The sequence below is a fragment of the Sparus aurata genome, chromosome 4 (assembly GCF_900880675.1).
Source record: "Sparus aurata chromosome 4, fSpaAur1.1, whole genome shotgun sequence".
Lineage (NCBI taxonomy): Eukaryota > Metazoa > Chordata > Actinopteri > Spariformes > Sparidae > Sparus > Sparus aurata.
In genome coordinates this window covers 24694269-24713617 of record NC_044190.1, presented here as the reverse complement: position 1 = coordinate 24713617, position 19349 = coordinate 24694269, and the positions used below count along the sequence as shown (strand labels likewise).

Below are 19349 nucleotides of genomic sequence, written 5' to 3'. Positions count from 1 at the left end.
GTTACCCGGCCAACGAACTTTGCTTCGAGCCTCTGAGGCTGTGCGCAAATAGGTTAGGGACGTGTAGTGCACAGACGGAGACCCTGAAATGTATGTCTGACACTTGCTGGGCAGGGATGCGAGATCTGATAAAACACATATTTTTCGCCTGAAGGATTCACACGATGCATTTTGTTGAGAAACAGTCAATGTAAACATAACGCCGAGGGGCTCTAACTTCATCCCTGGCATAAAATGTTAGAATGATGGCAGCTCAGCAGTGCAGTGACTCATGCTAAGATACCAAGATAGCTCTCAGTGTCTTTATAATCGGTATACCGTTCCTCTGTCCAGGTAGGCATTTATTAATCTATATCCACAGTACATCATTTCACAAATGACTAATAACATATAGAACCAACCTTTGAATAAAAAACAATGATTAGCAAAGGCTGTTGAACATCCTGACATTACAAAATACAAAATAAATGCTGCTTCTCCAACCTCTGAAGGGATTTCTGATGAAAAAATATCAGCCTAAATTATTCTCATTACATATTCCTGCATTTTATATTGAAATACACTGTTGTTGTAGATGCGCTGATTGAAATGCTGGGAGAGCTGTTTACTAAAGGGTGCCAGCGTTAACTACCAAGCCAAATAGCATAAATTTGCTCTTTGCAAAGTAGGAGAAAATAAGGCTGCTGGTAACTATCTAAAAATGATCCGACTCACATTCAAATGAATCTGCGCTGAAGCAGGTTCGTATGTCGCGGTGCCAAGTGTGCGCTGGGACGTGATTAGGAAAACAAAATTCCTTGCTTTAATCATATTTTGTGCATTCTATCCAAAGGTGAGTTTCATGTTGAGCAGGTTGTTTCAATAATAAATACGAGCCTCCAGCATACAGCCAATGTGTTCAGAGACTTCATGATCAGATGAACTTTTTCAGAGTTTTGTCGGTTTGTAAAATCTAACTTTTTTGGACTCACCCTGCTCGCTTAGAAGCCAAGACACAGTTTGATTTCACGGCTGCCGATTTTTTTTCTTTCGGTCTACATGCAACTGCTCTACATTCCCTTTAAATAAAAAAAAAGCTACTGGCTGTTAAAAAATGAAAAAGTGAGAGCACAGTCAAAGGTGATTTATACAAGGGATGATGAAACACGGTGCTGATGAAAGTTTTATTTTTTGCCAGCATTGTCAGATTCATGGTACAGCAGAAGAGTCGGGATATAATCAGTTTTTTTGCTCACTGGCTGGCTGCTTCTGACATTTTACAGCTGACTTAAAGAAACAATCCTCAGCCGAAGTTTTTCACCCGAGCTAGTTGAACCACGAGGAGAACATCTAATACATTGCTGTAATTTTTTCAAAAAGCAGAAGAGTTGCTCCCGCTCATCTGGACGAGCGTGATGCTTTCTCCTCTAAGTAGCACCACCAGCTCTTTCATCCAGCAGGCTATGATTCATCATAGAGTATATCGCTCAGGTAATAATGGAGGTAAACTTTAAAGCCAAACATTAAAACGGATGGACTGCTCCACCCCGCATGTTTTGAAAAAGCATTGCAGGCTGGGTCCTCAATATTGCAATATCCCGTTATGACTGGTAAGCCCCATGGAGGTCTGCAGTGCTGGCACAAGCTGCTGCCTCTTTGGTCCAGTGATCAAAGCAGTGAAGCATGAGTACTTTTGGCCTCCCACCAATGAAATACTGCCCACTGGAGGAGGACATGCTGGCGTCTTGTGGGTGGAAGTTTGCTCACACCAGGCAGCTATCGCTTTCCTCACCTAACTCGTGTGCCACCTTCAAAAAACTCTTCAGGTATTTGATGTGAAATTCATATGTGTGTGCGTGCCTGTGTGTGTTCCTAGATGACCTAAAGGAGAAGCTGATGGATTTTGTGTCCGAGACAAACAGCAAGCGTCCAGGCTTCATTAAGATGGTGCGGCATTCCAAGCAGGAGGGTCTGATCCGGTCCAGAGTGAGTGGGTGGAGGGCTGCCACCGCCCCGGTCGTTGCCCTGTTCGATGCCCACGTTGAGTTCAACGTCGGCTGGTGAGTCACACGCAAGGCGTGCAGCACAAAGCTAACACAGCTCAACACGAGAGCGCCGGTTCTTGAGTCATATCGCTGTACGTGGGTTTAGGGAACATTATTTGATTTAAAAACAAAGACTGCGTGCGGCTTGGCTCTGTTCCTGGTGGCTGTAGTCTGAGTCTGAGCACACTCTGCACTCGCAACAATCACTAATCTGCCAGAGTCCTCATTCTCCACCGGATAACTCTGCACTCTGTCCCAAATCTGTCAGGAGCAACATCCACACATTATCATCGTGAACTGTATCTGCGTTCTTGATTCAGACATGAACTCATTAAAGCAATAGTTTGACAGTTGTGGAATCTGCTTATTCCCTCGCTTACTGAAAGTTAGATGAGACGGTTGATACGGCTCCAACGTCTGTCCATTAGAGATAAGGCTACAGCTTGCTGTGAGCCGAGCATAAAGACAAGAGGAAGCAGCGAGTAACAAAATCCATCGACACTTTATTTTAACATTTTAAACAGTCATTATAGTTTCATGTACTACAGTATGTGGAAATTGGCATTTTGTGTGATTTGCCATAGTTTCCGAGTGCAACCCCACTGTCGGCCTCAAGGTGCTGTTCACGTCCTCTGGAGATTCGGAGTCTCGTCTATTTCTTTGACTTTGTTTTCTCTGGTCACGTAGCACCAATTTCATAAATACTTGTGTTATCCCAGTAGCAACCCAGTTTGATGCACTGGCCGTCTTTCCAGCCTTGGAGTACTTCTTTAAGTGGCCTCATGTGCAGGCTCTGAATCACTCTGTAAAGTGTTGATGAATGAACATATTTCATCTCCTCACATTTCTATTAAAAGATTCCATTAGTTTATCAGATGGGGAACGATGCTTCATCAGACTGATACATTAGATTGAATTCATCTTGAAATGGTGAAATCGTTTTTTGTTTCTTTGTAAGTGCCTTACACGATTAATGAATAATCACAAAGGTGATGGAGTAAGCCTGTCAAAACAGCAACTCACTCACTCTCTTTCCATGTTTGAAGGGCTGAACCCATTCTGCAGAGAATTAAAGAAGACAGAACCCGCATAATCTCCCCATCATTTGACAACATCAAATACGACACGTTTGAGATTGAAGAGTATCCGCTGTCAGCCCAGGGCTTTGACTGGGAGCTTTGGTGTCGCTACCTCAACCCACCCAAGTCCTGGTGGCACAAGGGCAACAAGAGTGCACCAATCCAGTAAGTGAACATCACAGAGTCTTGATAGTTTGAAATTAATAATATTACATGCTACTGTTTATGTGAAATTAGGTAAACAGCTGTCAACTCTGATAAAAAGAATAATTCATGCAGCATTGATTAACTTATTATAGTACATACAAGGTCACACTTCTCTTCTAGTCTCTGCTGTCACTATAGCAACTGTGCCAAGCTAACATTACCTGTGCAGAGGAACAAAACTGATCTTCATCATCTTTAATCCCCCAGGAGCCCGGCCCTGATTGGCTGCTTCGTCGTGGATAGGCTGTACTTTGAGGAGATTGGCCTGCTGGATGAGGGGATGGAGGTGTACGGGGGAGAGAATGTGGAGCTTGGCATCAGGGTGAGTAATAATCTCAACCCCCCGTGGCCACGGGTCATTGTTCATCCAGGTAATGTGTGGAAAATTAAGTACGGTAATGACACGTAATGGCTGTTGGGAGCGAGGTCACCGAGGACATCGCTGTCAAAACACCAAACTCATTGAAAAAGTGTCATTAAGCTGCGAGCGATGCAGTCTGTGCATTTTAAAAAACGGTGTGGAGGTGGTGGAGTGGCTGTTAGTAAAGAGATGAGAAGCAGGATATCCAGCCGCCTGCATGTGTGTTTATTTTCACTAAAGGTCAGTGTTCTGAAAACTGTCAAACTGTGCTTTAGATGATAAACTATCTCAGTTGAATGCAATGTATCCTCTGAACTCCAGCGAAAAGATTGAACTCAACAATTAGTTTGTCTGTCTCTCTTTATTTCTTCACGTCCCTGATCTGTGAGTGACACTTAAAGGAGAACTTCGGTCGATTTAAACATGCAGCTTCATTGCTCAAGCTACCCTTGACTTGCCAGTACCGAAGACGCGAACAAATTTTGTCCAACCATTACAGAGCTCCGTGAACGGAGACTTAGCATTGAACGCTAACAGCATGGGGTCAGAACTTTGCACTGTGTTTTAAGCGTCTTAACATGCTCCACATCTCACACCAAAAGTTATGCAACAACAGCAGACACCTTACAACACAGCACTGTAGCGTGTATGACTCAAAATAAATAAAAAAGTAGTTAAAACAGTGTGTTTGTGCAAGCAGCTACTTACCTGTTTGTTGACATCCGTGTGTTCCGGTAGCTAGACCAAACTAGCATAACCATCGAGTGTGCACTTAACAGGCTTAACAGGCTATTGTAAGGCTCATGGCTCATGACAGGCTGTAACATGGACATGTACATTATGAACATAAACACGAAAATGCTGGATTACGTTTCCGTCTCCGCCAGTGAGGGAGTAAGCGCACGCTCGACGGATCGACTAGTTTGGTCTAGCTACCGGAAGACGCCGATGTCAACAAACAGGTAAGTAGCTGCTTGCACAAACACACTGTTTTAACTACTTTTTTATTCAGTTTGAGTCATACACGCAACAGTGCTGTGTGCTAAGGTGTCTGCTGATGTTGCATAACTTTTGGTGTGAGATGTGGAGCATGTTAAGACGCTTAAAACACAGTGCAAAGTTCTGACCCCATGCTGTTAGCGTTCAATGCTAAATCTCTGTTCACGGAGCTCTGTAATGGTTGGACCAAATTTGTTCGCGTCTTCGGTACTGGCAAGTCAAGGGTAGCTTGAGCAATGAAGCTGCATGTTTAAATCGACCGAAGTTCTCCTTTAAGCCCATTGTTGCCGGTGCCTAGTGAGGACTAGTCGGACTGTAGACTGTTGGTGTATGCCTGTGTTAACTCTCAGTGTTTCTCGGGCAACATCTGTTTTACTTGCAGTTCTGATACAGTGGCTTATCAGCTGTAGTTTCCCGGGGAAATGCAACGACCTCTTTGGCCTCCTTACTGATCAGCTGCTGCGCCTCTTGGGGTCACTCAACCTCTGGAGCTGTCAGAGCGCACCGGCTGGGTGACCGCCCCAAAGACAATGCAGCCGTGAGGTCTGTTTGTTTACCAGAGAGAGTACAGCTCACAATCTACTACCAGCTCCGCCAATAGCCTTTTGGTTTTTATAAACCAACTGCGAGAAGGAAACACAGACACATTTACACCAGACAATAACTAAACACACTGTCAGGAAATAGGGCCAGGAATTTAGAAATAGTCAAAGTCCAAAGCCTTCTCCACACTGCCAGGAATAAAATCCTTCCTATACAGTATATGTGTTTTACCTACCATGTGTAAGTCTTTATTAGTAGAACGTAAACTCAATCCTTGTCACTGTGTTGTTCATTGATGTTTTTGCTGTCTTTGCACGAGAATTTGTGTAATAATCCATATCTGGCTTTGGCTTCACAGCCGGAACTTGTTAAAAGGGCAATTTATAAGATAGCTGATTATCGAGTCTTATTCCCAGGTTGTAAAATAATGATGCTTTGGGTTGGTGAACCGCCTGAGCTGTTAACCCACAGCACCAGTATTTGACGACCTGGGAATGAGACTCAATAATCCACTGTCTTCCTCCAGAAACGCTTTTAACAACTTTTAATAGGATCCATTCATTGTTTGTCTTCATCTCTCCATGGGATTTGTTGACAATGAGGCGAAAATAGAATATCACCAGTCTAATACTTTAAACAGCTTCAGTCAGGGGAACTAATGACAGTACATACATGCTTTGACAGGAACAAGTGAGCACAGTGGAGGAAATGCTCCTTCAGAACGCACTGTGACACGCTCCCTCTGGTTTTAGGTAGAATGAATAATCACTGCTAATTAATCCGGAAGGCTGAATGATGACCTTCATTCCCCGGTGAGCTTCTGAAGCACATGTGAGAGTTGTACAACTCAAAGTCATTGTTGCCGTTAGCAGTGATGTGTGAAGAGAACGCCGACGTTGTTCGGAGCAGATAGTCGCGCTGTGTCTGCAGTTACATCGCATTCTTCGCACAGTGCCATACTTAATTTGTACACCATCCGCCTGCTCGGACTTGGATGGAAATCATTTTGGTGTGCATTCAGTTTAGCAGATGGGCCCAAGAAAGAACAGCCCTCCATAGGGATAGCTAATGATAGCACGCATCTACTGTACAAGGCCATTAATGAAGCTATCAGCCTGTTCAATAACAGCGAGAGCTAAGAGACAACTCTGCTCCGCTCCTGACTAGATTGCACTGGAGGAGGAAATGGAGGAAAGTTTACAACAAGACGCCGCAGATTGTGGAAAATATTCATCCTCGTTAATGATAGAGATGCAATCATCAGTAAAGAAGGGAGATGAGTCCCATAAGTCATCTTCCAACAGAAATTACATGCTTTTGGAATTCCTGGGCCTGATAATAGCCCCACTGATTGCTTTGTAGTCAGACGTACTGATGATTTTATGGCATATATTACAAACCAGGGCGTCTACTGTATGTATAAACAGCTTGATGATACGTTTGGTCCATTGAGCTCCATGTCATTTAGTTGCTTGCTTGTGTTGGACTGAAGGAATGCGCCCTTGTTTGGAGGTTAATGTTAGTTTAGGGTTCAGTAATGCTTTTGTAACAGAGGCTGACACAGTGAGCTGAGAGCTACAAGACTAGAGGACACCGGCTTGGCCCTAGATTAGAAGTCCCATAGAGCCCCAGCAGGGCCCGTCTGTCTGTCTGTCTGTCTGTCTGTCTGTCTGTCCGTCCGTCCGTCCGTCTGTCCGTCAGCAGCATATTGGTCATGCCACCAGACCACCTGCCAGCATGCAGACTGGCTGCTGTGGGATCCTCAGGGACACACTCAAAGCAGGCCAGCAGCTACAGGCTTTGGCTGAGGCTTGAAAGGGAAGTCCTGGGTGATGCGAGGGTGAAATGAACCGCTGCTCTCCGTTCACATTTGGTCACAACGCGCAAGCTGAATATTTCTATCATAATGTTCGAGAATTATCATTCTGATTTCAGCACAAATGTTTTGTCTGCAGTACATTCACAAAACCTCCTGATGAGCAACTGTGTGTGTGTGTGTGCGTGCGTGCGTGCGTGTGTGTGTGTGTGTGTGTGTGTGTGTGTGTGTTGCACTACATTATTAACAGTGCACTACAAATTTCTGTGAAATCCTGTGTGAATTAAGCAGACTCTTTCTGAGAAACAGGCATCCAGTGCTATTTTTCCTATGTTTTTGTTCTCTCTGCTAAAGCTTTGTTGCTTTATATTTTTATGGGAGTGAATATTTATGAATATAGAATTTGTACACCTTCATACACACACATCTGGCTGGGTTCGATTGCCACACAGACAAAGAAATTAGCATTTGAACTTAGACGTTCACATCTGTTGTAAGGAGGCAGGACAGTGATTCTGCCACCGCATTCATGGGTGCACATAATTCAGCTATCAGATTTCTCTATAAAGGAAATTGCTGCGTGTTACATATAACAAAGCAATGAATAACTATAATCAGTGCTGTAAAAAGGACCCAAAAGACATACTTGAGTAAAAGTGAAAAGTGAATCAATAATTTAATATCATATGAATAATAACTGAGTAAAAGTCTTAAAGTAACTGGTATTAAACTAAATTATAGATATATTTTTTTAAAAACTAAGTATATATCACAGATTTTTATCACATTCCATCTGTCTGTAACACAGTGGTGTGATGCACCATTGCTCCTACATTCTGTCATCACGTTACAGTGACTAATCTAACAATTATGTCACTACTTACATACATTAGATCAACAATTATCTGCATAATGCATCTAACATGTCTTTTCACGTTAGCGCAGCAATCGTCTGACCTTTCCTGACGTCGATGAAATTCAACACGGTGTGCCTGTGGAGAGGCGCCTCAGTGCAGGCAGTGGTGAGTCCGAAGGGGAACAGGTTGTCTGAGAGACGATTTTAGAGACTCCTCTCGCTGAGGAAACCATCGCTTCAGAGATAAACATGTCAGACAGGATTGTCAGACTGGATAAGTCTACTACAAAGCCATGGTTTAGTGAGTGAGCGTGTTTCACCAGTTAAAAGCAATAATGCCATTAGACTTTTTTCTTTTCCTTTTAAGTCTGTCATCATCACCTTATGGTGTTAGAAAGTCCAGTTCCTTATTTTAATCACTGATATTTTATTTTGACGCAATTCATATTTATAGTCTGTGGTGTTGCAAGGCCAAACACTTTGCATCTCGTAATAAATAACTGAAAGGTGTTGGTCCTTGTGCTCTATAAAACATGACACAGTTAGAATCCATCACAGTATGATGGTTTACATTGTAGACTTGTTTACGGATGTGCAGCAAACCAAAAGATATAGTTTATGTGAGGCTATTCTTTAAGTCATACTGGATGGAAGAGCTCACGGCACATTGGACTGGACCCTGAAACTAAATTGTATAACAAATGATTTCCCAGAACACCTGCGAATACCGGGTGTTGCTGCCAGGGAAGCCGGGCTGGAACAATGCATCATAAGAAGACCAAAGCCGACATCGTCACTATCAAGCCGTGCCAGGAAGGTTGTGCTGAGAAATAAGGATCATTGAGAGCTATGAAAAACAATTATGAGGCCGGCTTTTGTGTACAGTGTTTATGGACGTGGCAATAAAACACCATTACTGTCATAATAATGATACGCACATTATCACTTTCGCCCAAATGCTCATCATGCAATTTGTATTCAACATAAACAAAATGTGACATTATGTATGTTTTAAATAGCAATATGAAAATAGCAGATAGCACGGAGAAGAGATGAAACCGAGAGGAATGCAAAATAAACACAGTTCCTCACAGTGACACTACTACTATTTTATCCAAAGTCAATATATTAATCAGGATGTGGTCTAAAGGAAAAGGCTGATTTCTCCATACAGTTTATTTTGTTCACAGTTGCGATCCAGTCCTTTGTTGGCTAGTTTGCCTGAAGCCACTTCCTTGTGACAGCTTTCCCGCCTGCAACCAAAAGCACTCTATGAAGATGTTTATCCCGCAGCAGGAGATTGTTCAGGGATTTCACACAGGCATATCGTGACAGAAGAGCGAACAACTTTAAAACCGAAAATGTTACTTATTTCTGTAGCAATCTCTTGGCAAAATGACTGGATAAGAGAGCGGCTCAGTCTGCCATTGATTTACCACTAACATTCATCCTGACACACAGTACCCTGCTTCACTTTTGCAGTCACAACAAAACGTGTTGTGTTCTTCCAGCCAGATTCTCGCCAAGTTCTTCAGTTTGTTAGTTTTAACCTGATTTTTGCCAAATTTAATTCCAGTCATCTTAACATGTCTCCTGGCCAGATTCTCTCCCTCATTTCTGTTTGACCTGAGCAGTAGTTAAAAAATTTTATAACAACATTGCAAACGCGTTGATTCAGTTTAACTTATTTCCTGTTATTGTTTTATTAATTTATTGTTGCTTTATTAAGATTAATATATACTTTATTATGCCCCTATTAACAGTTAACTGCTCTTTGAAGCTACTGGATTTAAAGCAAGAACAATGCCTTGTTAGGGGTAATAGATTATTTTTTGTTTTGTTATCGTTAATAAGCATCTTCATCTCTTCACATATATTATTTATTATGTATGTATATAGTTTACTTGTAGCCAACATTCTGTGAATGAAACCTGTAAACTTAGATTTTGCTGCTCTCTTTCGTACACATGTCTGTCCATCCTGGGAGAGATTTCTTCCAACGTTAGTTCCCTTTTAAGTTTTTTTTTTTAATATGCCAAGGTTTTTCTCACTTGAATCGATGGTCTAAGGGCAGAGGATTATGAATAAACAGAGAGCTATAAAAATAAAACTGATTTGATTTGACTTATTACTTTATTGCCTACTAACTAACACTTATTACAACGACCTTAATATAAGCAGGGATCTGTTGATTATCTAAACTAGTGCAGTGCCCGTAAGAAAAATGTATTCCTATATATAAGTGGGAGGTTAAGTAGCTTTTTCATGGATGGCCAAATGAGGCTGTGTTTGAAGGTGGGACGTCGGGGATATTTAGGTTTGTTGTGAAATCCGATATTCCAGGGTATAATTGGCCGTTTTTGACTATTTTTGATTTTGCCATTATATTTCCCCTTAAAAACTATTTACTTGGTGTCATTATTTTCAGCACAACCTCACATGTGTGACTGTACAGTTATTTTTTTATTTTGACATACTGTATTAACACAATTGACCTAAAATCACAAAAAAACAAAACATTTTTTATTACTTATAATGCAAATATAAATTGTTGTTTGCTAAATATGTGCATACATTTTAAAAATGTACAAAGTTATATGCCTAACTATTTACATTTAAATGCAGGCAATGCTCAGGTCTGCCTGAGCTCCTTCCAGCTGAATGAAGAGCTGCACTGTCTGCTCCACATTCAGCTTCTCCTCATTGTTCTGACTCATTAAACAAAAAAACGACTCCACTACTCACTTAACACACTACACCAAACACTACATAACACACTAACTATACACTCCAAACACGCTAAATGTCACAAATCTCTCAACTCTCAATATCGTGTCTGTACACCGACCGTCATTGCCTGTCATTCATCCGTCTACGTCCCTCCCACAACTTCCTGTTCCTCAACAACCAAACTTGCTGCTTGGACACTTTCGTGACAAAAGCCTGTTTTTACCATTTCTTCCTGCACCAGACACAAAGCAAACGTGACGGCAATGTTTGCGAAAAAGCGTGGCGGACATTATTTAAGTCCGGTTTTGGACGTGCCGGTGCGTCCGGTCCGTCGCCTCGGGAGGTGGGTCGGCTAGCAGCTAGCAGCTAGCTACACACGAACATCCACAGATTCCGATTCCACTTTGTTGTCTGCGCATTTTCGGATCTCCTCAGACCCGAACAGACTCGGTCCGGACTCTTTTAGTTTCATTAATCCACAACAGTCAGTTTAGATGCACAGAACAGAACAGGACCGAACTGCCGGCAAAATCCCGGTCCAGCTCGCGCCGTTGCAGGTATAAATCTGCTTGTTTCTTAAGGTGGGGGGTCGCGGTGGGCTCTCCAGTGATTGGCTCTGGTGCGCACGTGACTGTGGTGGCTCGGGTGGACAATGCTCGGCGGAATTTGTAAAGCATTTATGAAATAATTTATTCACGGTATCATAGTAGTCCAAACAAATGCGACATTGCACACACTTGAACCACGCAGCAGCCATGCTGAAAGTCTCAGGTCAGTGTGATCCTGATCCGCAGAGATATTTGAGGCACAGAAACACACACACACACACACACACACACACACACACACACACACACAGAGATTCCTTGCTTTTATAGAGAGATATGCTCACTCTATCCATGTTAGCTTCTTAAAACAGTTTTACTTAACCTCAGCCTCAAAGCGCATTCACTCAATATTAACAGTAGCTCTGAATAAATGACTGAAGTACATGAACACTGTCAGAAAATAACATAAATCTGCATTAAATATATGTGAGTCATTCTCTTCCTACACTCCTGGTTTGATTTTCTCCCATCATTCGAAAAGGTACAAAAGATGTCGGGTTCTGCCTAATCATACAGGATGAATAACAAAAGTTGTGCCATAATGACTCCGTCGGTAATTGCAGAACAGCAGTGATTGAGTTTCATGACCTCACTGCAGCTGGAAAATCTATCGAACCCCGCAGCGTAATCTCAAACCAACAAGACAATCAATGAGAAAGTCCTTTGTCTGACAGAGGTAATGTGAATTGTGATGTAGCACCATAGGAACTGCCACAACCTCACGCCACGTAAACTCTGCCTTGTTAACTGAAGAAATGCAGTTTGAGCCGTAATTACATTCTACAAATAAAAGTCCTTAAGAGTAACTCTTCGATGACTATTTTCTACAGAGTGCAGAAAAGAGATTTTATTTTTTTTAATTAAAAGTCATATCAACCGCTAAGATCTAAAAATACACACCCGTCAACAGAACTCTGATGGGCCCCAGAGGATATTATTAAACTTCTGACTTATCGCTTTTTTTAATCATATTATCAACCTTTGAATTAAAAAAACAAATCTATAGAAATAACACTTGTTGCCACAGCTAAGTAAGGATCACACATGATCTCCACACTACTACTGACAAAAACATCATCACAACATGGGGCAACCAGGGACGTTGTTATCATAGAAACAGGACATTTCTGACGTGTTTCTATAGAGACTAAAGGGTATTAATAGATAGAATGGCCACTATGGTTTATTTTATGTGTACTATAATTGTGTAGCACTATATTAATGATGTCTACCAGCTTATGGCTTCATAATATAATTGAAGTTAATTTCAAACCAGGCAAAATTAGGTTCTGTATAGACAAAAATGTCCCTGAGTTAAATGATTTGGTGAAAGTCAGATGGTGAAGCTTATACTGGGAAGTTAAGACCAACTGAAGCAAAGACAAATCTCATGAAGAGAAAGGAGGAGCAAGGAAGAGTTGTGGTTTGATTTCAACCCAATGGATCCAAAAAATGTTGGCAATGTTTCTGCAAATCACTGATATGTTAAAACTGTGCATTTGCTACTTGGTTAGAGTCAGGAAAATATCCTCTTTTGGCTTAAAAGGTCACCACAAACACGGATGGAAAAGTTCTGAGGTTTCCTTAAAATCACCAGGTGGTTTCAAACTTCCAGATGTTTTAATAAAGTCTCAACCTGTCGCCTGTAAAGGCCCTGACACACCATGGCGACAGTCGGTGTCCCGCACTGTCCACGCTGGGCGGACCTTGTTGGTTTTTTTGGGGCCAATTCAGCATGTAGAATCAGCGGCAGCTTGTCGGTGAGAGAAATCACTCTGATTGGCTGTTCATGTAAGTGGATCAGTGCACGAAAAGAGAAACAGGAAAAAGAACGGAAGGCCCCTTGAGTCTTTAGCTGTAGTGTCCATGATTTCACACATTTACCACGATTTCTCCTTTTTCTCCTCTGCCTCTTTGTCCGTGCCATTTGCAACATCATGTTTTATCAGACATATTCTCGATTAGAAGATGAAATAAGCTTGTTGGCTGCAGTCGTCGCCCTCGGTGCGTTCAAGTGCAGCTTTTTGGTGGAGACACAGGAGACGCGAGGCGACTCGATAGTCGGCCTTTGATGCAAATAGTTCTTTGACGTTAGTTTGGTGTGTCAGGGCCTTTACTCTGCCATCGTCCCCTCTGCCTGCTGATATGAAAGTCAGGACATAAACATTTAACGTGAACATGATATGACACATATTGTAGAACTTACAATATGGTAGGTAGCCTGTGACATACAAATGTGAACTTGACAGCAACATGACTCGGAGACTGTTCCTTTTCAGTGTTGTAGATTAAGGAGGACGCGTGGAGGGTGAACACAGTGTGGCTGCAGCAGAGTGGATGAGTTGTGATAGTTTTTTAGGACATCCTCTGGATGGGAGCTACAGCGGCACAGAGTGAATACTAAAACCCAAACATGGATCCCCGTGGAGGGGATGGATCTGATTTGACAGATCTGGTAGACAGCGGACCTGCTGGATCAGGTTTCGGTGGCTTTGTGTGATATTAACTTCTTGCTGAGATATGGTAAAGATAGATATTCAGCAATATGAAAGTGCATGCATGTGCCCTGATTTACATATTTATAACCTCAAATAAACACCAAGGCCACAGGAGTGACTGGAATATTTAGGTTCAAGTATAAAAATGTAGTTCCATATTGCACTGTTTGTATTGTGAAGAAAAAAGCAGTGTTTTCATGTTTTGTCAGCTTCTATTTTTAATGAAAAAAGCCTCTCATGCTCACATGTATAAAGTGCTAATGAAGGTTATTTTGCAGGTAGAAAACCTGGCTCGTGATTATGTGAAGGTGTTATCCCTCCGAGCAGGAATTCTTGCACGATATGTGAACATGTTTGAATGTTTATTATGTCTCCAATTCACACTTTTTTCTGCTGATGATAACAATTGTGAGGGGGAAGAAAACTGCTTATATTAAAAAATACATGCAGTCCCTTGTCAAAGAGGTATTTTTGTTCTTATTGGATTCACGTCGATGCAGCAGAACCCGCTCGTGTGTGCTCAGTCTGCAGACTTCTTTTGTAATAAGCGCCTCTCAAGTGGTTGCAACTGGTGGGATTTTCCCATTATACAGGGAATGTACCGGGAGATACCTGTCATTACAACTGCGAAAATTAAATTCTTTATAGTGCTGCTTCTGGAGGTGGATTCAGTCTGCAGCAAGGAGGAAACACAATACTTTTCTGTGTGGTTTCAGGCTAAATGGATATAAATGTAAAATAATGCATCATAAAACTGAAACCTCTGTGAATTTATTGGTCAATTGTTGGATATTGTTCTTAAATTATGAATGACATCAACCCAAGCTTGTGAGTGAGTCAGTGGTTGCCTACGACTATATATAGTAGCGCAGCAAGAGTCAGGTTTCCAAAGACGTGATGTCAAACTAAGAAGACAACCAGAATGAGGCTAATCAGCCGAACACTAGCAATCCCTGGATAATGAGATAACACAAACAACCAATCAAACTCATCTCCAGCCTTCGAGAAAAACTCCTCGTCTTTTTAGTGATGCTAAGTGATACATTAATAATGCAAGTCGAGGATTCTTCACATTTCTGTCTGCATGGATTACTGCCGGCCTGTCTCCTGCAAATTACATTTATATGCATTTATTCTTCATTAGCGATTTATGTTCAAGGGCAGCGTTCAGAAACCGAGGAGGGTCAGCGAATATAAAATGAATGCTGGATGGTCATGTTGCACGTTTAGCTCCAACGCTGGCAGCCTGGCTTCATCTCCCATGTCAATTTCTAACGATCCGCAGTGGAATTTTTAGGAATTTAATGTTAAGTGACCAAATTAGAAGAAAACAACACATATTTTTTCTCACTTACTCCCGGTTACATTGGTCGTGTCCACACAGACAGCACTGCGACTGCCAGCCACAGCTTTCTTTCTTACCTTTGGTAAGGATCAGTGTTAAAAAACAAAGAATAGATGTTAGTTAGTTGAATACATTTCTGCAAAACCGCAGAGAAGTTAAAACTGGAACTTTCTTTATGTTGCAACTTTATGTTTGTCTGGGTTGAATTTTCTATTTCTCTCGTCACTTACGCTCTGCTTGGTTAGGGTTAGGACAACATTATGGTCTCCGTGATAAGGAATGGAGACTTCCTGTCAAGAATTGCCCATTTTTCACACCACAAAAAATGCTGAAAATGTCTGCAGAACTCCTTAAAAATAACACCCACTTTGACGGCACAAAAAGGATTGGCAATATCCCCGGGCGTCCTTTATAAAATGTCCACTGGTATGACTTGAACTGCTTTTGGCCAAGCTGGCTGTAACATCAGCACTACAATCCCCTCAACCTCCCGATGTGAAAGTCGGCTAATAAGCATATAATGTGAACGTGATATGCCATGTTTGGTACAAATGTCAACCTTGGACATATCTGTGGTTTGAGATCACACTTGTGATGTGAACAAAATAGTTCAGATGCCAAATCTTTGACGATCCAAAGCAGCTGCTTGTGAGACTCGTGTGAGCAGCCAGGTTCTATTTTTTCTTTCGCAGTGTGGAGTTTCTACAGTTTTCTAGTTGTTTCACCGTTACCTGGGATAGCAACCGGGGAAAACAAAGCCTCTTCCTGTTTTGGTTGCACAATTGCAGACGTGTGCCTCCTTTGAACCTAACACAGCCCTAGTCTTTTGGAAGGGAAATCCCACTCAGTGGCAGATGGAATAGCACTGTGAAAGCGAGGATTTTAGGGAACCAGTTGATTGCAACTATCAAATATTTTTGTCATCCATTCATCTTATTATAATTTTCTTGATTAACGAATTAGTTTTTTGGCAGATATGTCAGAAAAACATTTATAAAATGTCTATCTCAAGATGTCAGTTTGTCATGTAAGACAAAGAAAAGCAGCAAATCACTGAAAAAGGGAGGCTTCGGTTGACGCACGCGCTGCTTTACTAATTTTGCTGTTGACTTATGTATTTCCGTTGATTTAATTAACAGCCCTAGCGAGCATGAGGGACGTTCACCCTCGCTTCTCACCAGTCTAATCAACACTTCTAATAACTTTCTCATCAGCGTCATCAGTTATTAGGTAGAACATAGGAGCTGTTACATTATGTTAGGCTATTAGTTCTCATGTGAAGCAATCTCAGTTTAGTTCAGAATCAGCTTCTTGGAGCCATGTATGTCGAGGCATAGAAGTGGATTGACTGCAGTTTCAAGTGGCTCTTAATGTAATGTACTTACACTCAGTGCTGGTACAAAGTACAGGAGGACGCACGCGGACTACAGAGCAGCTTCCTCAGTTCATCCTCCGCACTCCGCCATAGATAACAGTTCTTTGTTTTGTATGTAGAATGAGGGGGTTTAGCTTTTTACAGCCCTGTTCTGTAGAATGGCAAATAAATGAAGCTTGAATTTCAAACACAGATACAGATTGAACATAAAGGACAACAGCTGCAGTGTGCGGAGGAAATTTGGGCTAGTTATTTCATGGGTGCTGTCAGTTTCTTCATGTACACACAGTTTATATTTATGCATGCTACAGTACGTACACCTCGATGGAATAAGACAATAACCGATAATATGTAAATGTTTTATAATGATCAACTATAGTACATATAAAGTATCATACTATCATATATTCTCTTCGAACATATTACTTTAGCACAAATCCTTGCTCTATATCTTTGCTGCCCTTATATTTAAATTCTACAACGTTCTGTATTTACATGTCTTATGCACATTTTTATATGTATACTTTACTGTCATACCCTTTATTTTAGTCCTACCTTCTTAGTATATCTATAGCAGAGTTTCTCAGGCAAAGAATCTCTCACGACTTTACTTGTACAACCAGGGTGACAATAAACATCTCAACTCTTGAATCTTAACACCAGTAGATGTTTTGTTGCAGCAGCTGCTGTTTCAACTGTTCATGCTGTTCTTTGTCATCTTGTTTTTATGTTTGGGAGACTGATGGTCTGATGATTAATGTAGTTTCCCTGGACCAACCTACTCAGACTGCCATGACAACTATTATTGAGACCCATATGCACAATTAGCAGCACAAAAGTACTCATGTCAATAAGAATGAATGTGTAGATGTGGTGCGTGTGTATGAAGGTCTGTGGTGGAGATGTATCCTGTTGATTTTGTCTGTAAATGGCTCAGTGTGGAGAGGACAGGAAATAGACTCCCCCTTTTCAGAGACTTGATACACACACAGTGGAAACTTGATGCCAATTGTCTGCTTCAACTCTGTGCTCTGGGCAGCAAAAGAGGAAGCTCAGCTTTACCTTTAAAGTAGGTCTGTGCTTTGATGTGCAGGGGTTTATTATCACAAAATACTGAGGAAATGTGAAATGAATGCAGTTGGAAATATTAGGAGTCTTTTTTTCTCTCTCTTTTTAAAGTCAGTATTGGTTTCTGGGGAGGGGTCCAGCAGAGGCGGAGCAGGGAGATGAAAGCAGATAGCTTCAGATACACAATGACGAGTATGAAATGAAAAAAGGAAATTCCTAAAGCAGCATAGGAAATCACAGGGAGATACGGTCCAAAAGTTCCCGAGGTTCTGCTCATCTTGTCAGCAGGCAACAGAAGTGTGTCTTTCCTTTGCTGGTGCTTTTCTTTTCAAGTTTTGACAGCTATCATTGACAAGGTGTCACCACATTTTTCACAACGGCAGCAGAAAGGATGCATCACTGCTATACATGTTACCCAAGAAGCTCCGTGGACTCACTTTTTTATCTGATGCCTGTATTGTTTTGAGTGCAAATTAAATAATAATTCATAGACCTCCCAGTGTTCATCCCATCCTGACCTGGATTTAGCAGTGACTGAGCAGACTGTACAATATACGTGAGCCCTTTCATTCTTTCCCCTTTCTTGTGGTATCCTGCAACAAAAAAAATTTACATTCCGAGACAGCCTCTGTGTTTCTATCATATCCTTGTATCTAGTGGCATTCAGATGTCTGTCAGCTTTTATTCATATATATATATATAATACATATATAATATAATATTAATATTTATCATGAAAATGCACCGCACCTCATCATATCCCTACCTCCAGCTCACCGCAATGACTCATGGCATGACTGATGCATGACCTCATGGTTCTCCAGATCTCAGTCCGCCCAGCTTGAAATGAGACCTCATCATCGTTTTAAAATCCTCTGGTGTTTCCGCTATTTACAGCAGCCTGATTGAGACATGCCATGGTGCTCCATCAGAAAAGGAATGGAAAGCAGTGTATACCTCTCGTGTGATTTTATTGTAAACAGAGAAGGCAGAATATTTTTCAAGAATGCATTTGTAGTTTCATTCCCTTGCATAATGTCAAGATGAAGATAAGCACTTTGTAGCTCAGCAATAGCAAGTTTGGTATCATATTATGTTGTGACCAGTCCATGATTCAGCAAAATTATCCAGAGGTAATTAATATGGAAGCCTACCTTATAAATAAGAGAGAGAAAATCACAAGTATTCTTGAAAACCGCAGTTGTATGAAATGATTTGGTCAGTCTTGTGAGCTAGCTAATATACAGGATTGGCTTCAAGGTTTCGCTCGAAGTTTTTGTGAACTTAAAGTTGGGTGTGTAGTCTTTCTAATTACGTACTGTCAAAGTCTTGGGCTCGATTAGTTTTATGACAAACTATGACTTTCTCACATTAAAAGATATCTATTAATTTGACAAGCATTATGTGTGTAATTCATGGCACAATTCAAACTGGATCAAATAATTATTTGTACATTTCAATCCCATGTGAATTTTACTCAAAATTAAGCCATTTTTAAACCAGTGAGTCTTTAATTTTATACAGAAGTTAACAAAAGCATCTAATTTCTAGCCAACGACAGTTAGTTTTATTAGCTTAAATGACTGTCACTCTCACACCACAATTAGCTGCAGCCAGCTAGTTTTAGTGACTTAATTTAAGTATTAACCCTTTAAAACAACCAGTGATGCTAAACGCTGACACAGTGCTGAAAGGATCTAGCTAAAGCTACATATAGCAGGTAAAAACCAGCATCCTTGCATTCCAAAATTACTACTTGGTTGCAGCAAGATACAAAAATGAGCATGATAGAGCTAACATCAGCCTAAACTCTGGTACAGTAGCCTCCAGGACAAAATGT

The 19349-nt window shown here is 41.2% G+C and overlaps 1 protein-coding gene across 1 annotated transcript in view; it reads left to right on the top strand.

The window, feature by feature from the left end:
• The window catches only part of galnt18b (UDP-N-acetyl-alpha-D-galactosamine:polypeptide N-acetylgalactosaminyltransferase 18b), a 94085-nt gene that overhangs the window by 46536 nt on the left and 28200 nt on the right, over positions 1–19349 (top strand). The window contains exons 4-6 of the mRNA XM_030415096.1: positions 1856–2039; positions 3071–3268; positions 3518–3632. Coding sequence (XP_030270956.1) covers positions 1856–2039; positions 3071–3268; positions 3518–3632 — 497 coding nt within the window. The remainder of the gene's footprint in view (positions 1–1855; positions 2040–3070; positions 3269–3517; positions 3633–19349) is intronic.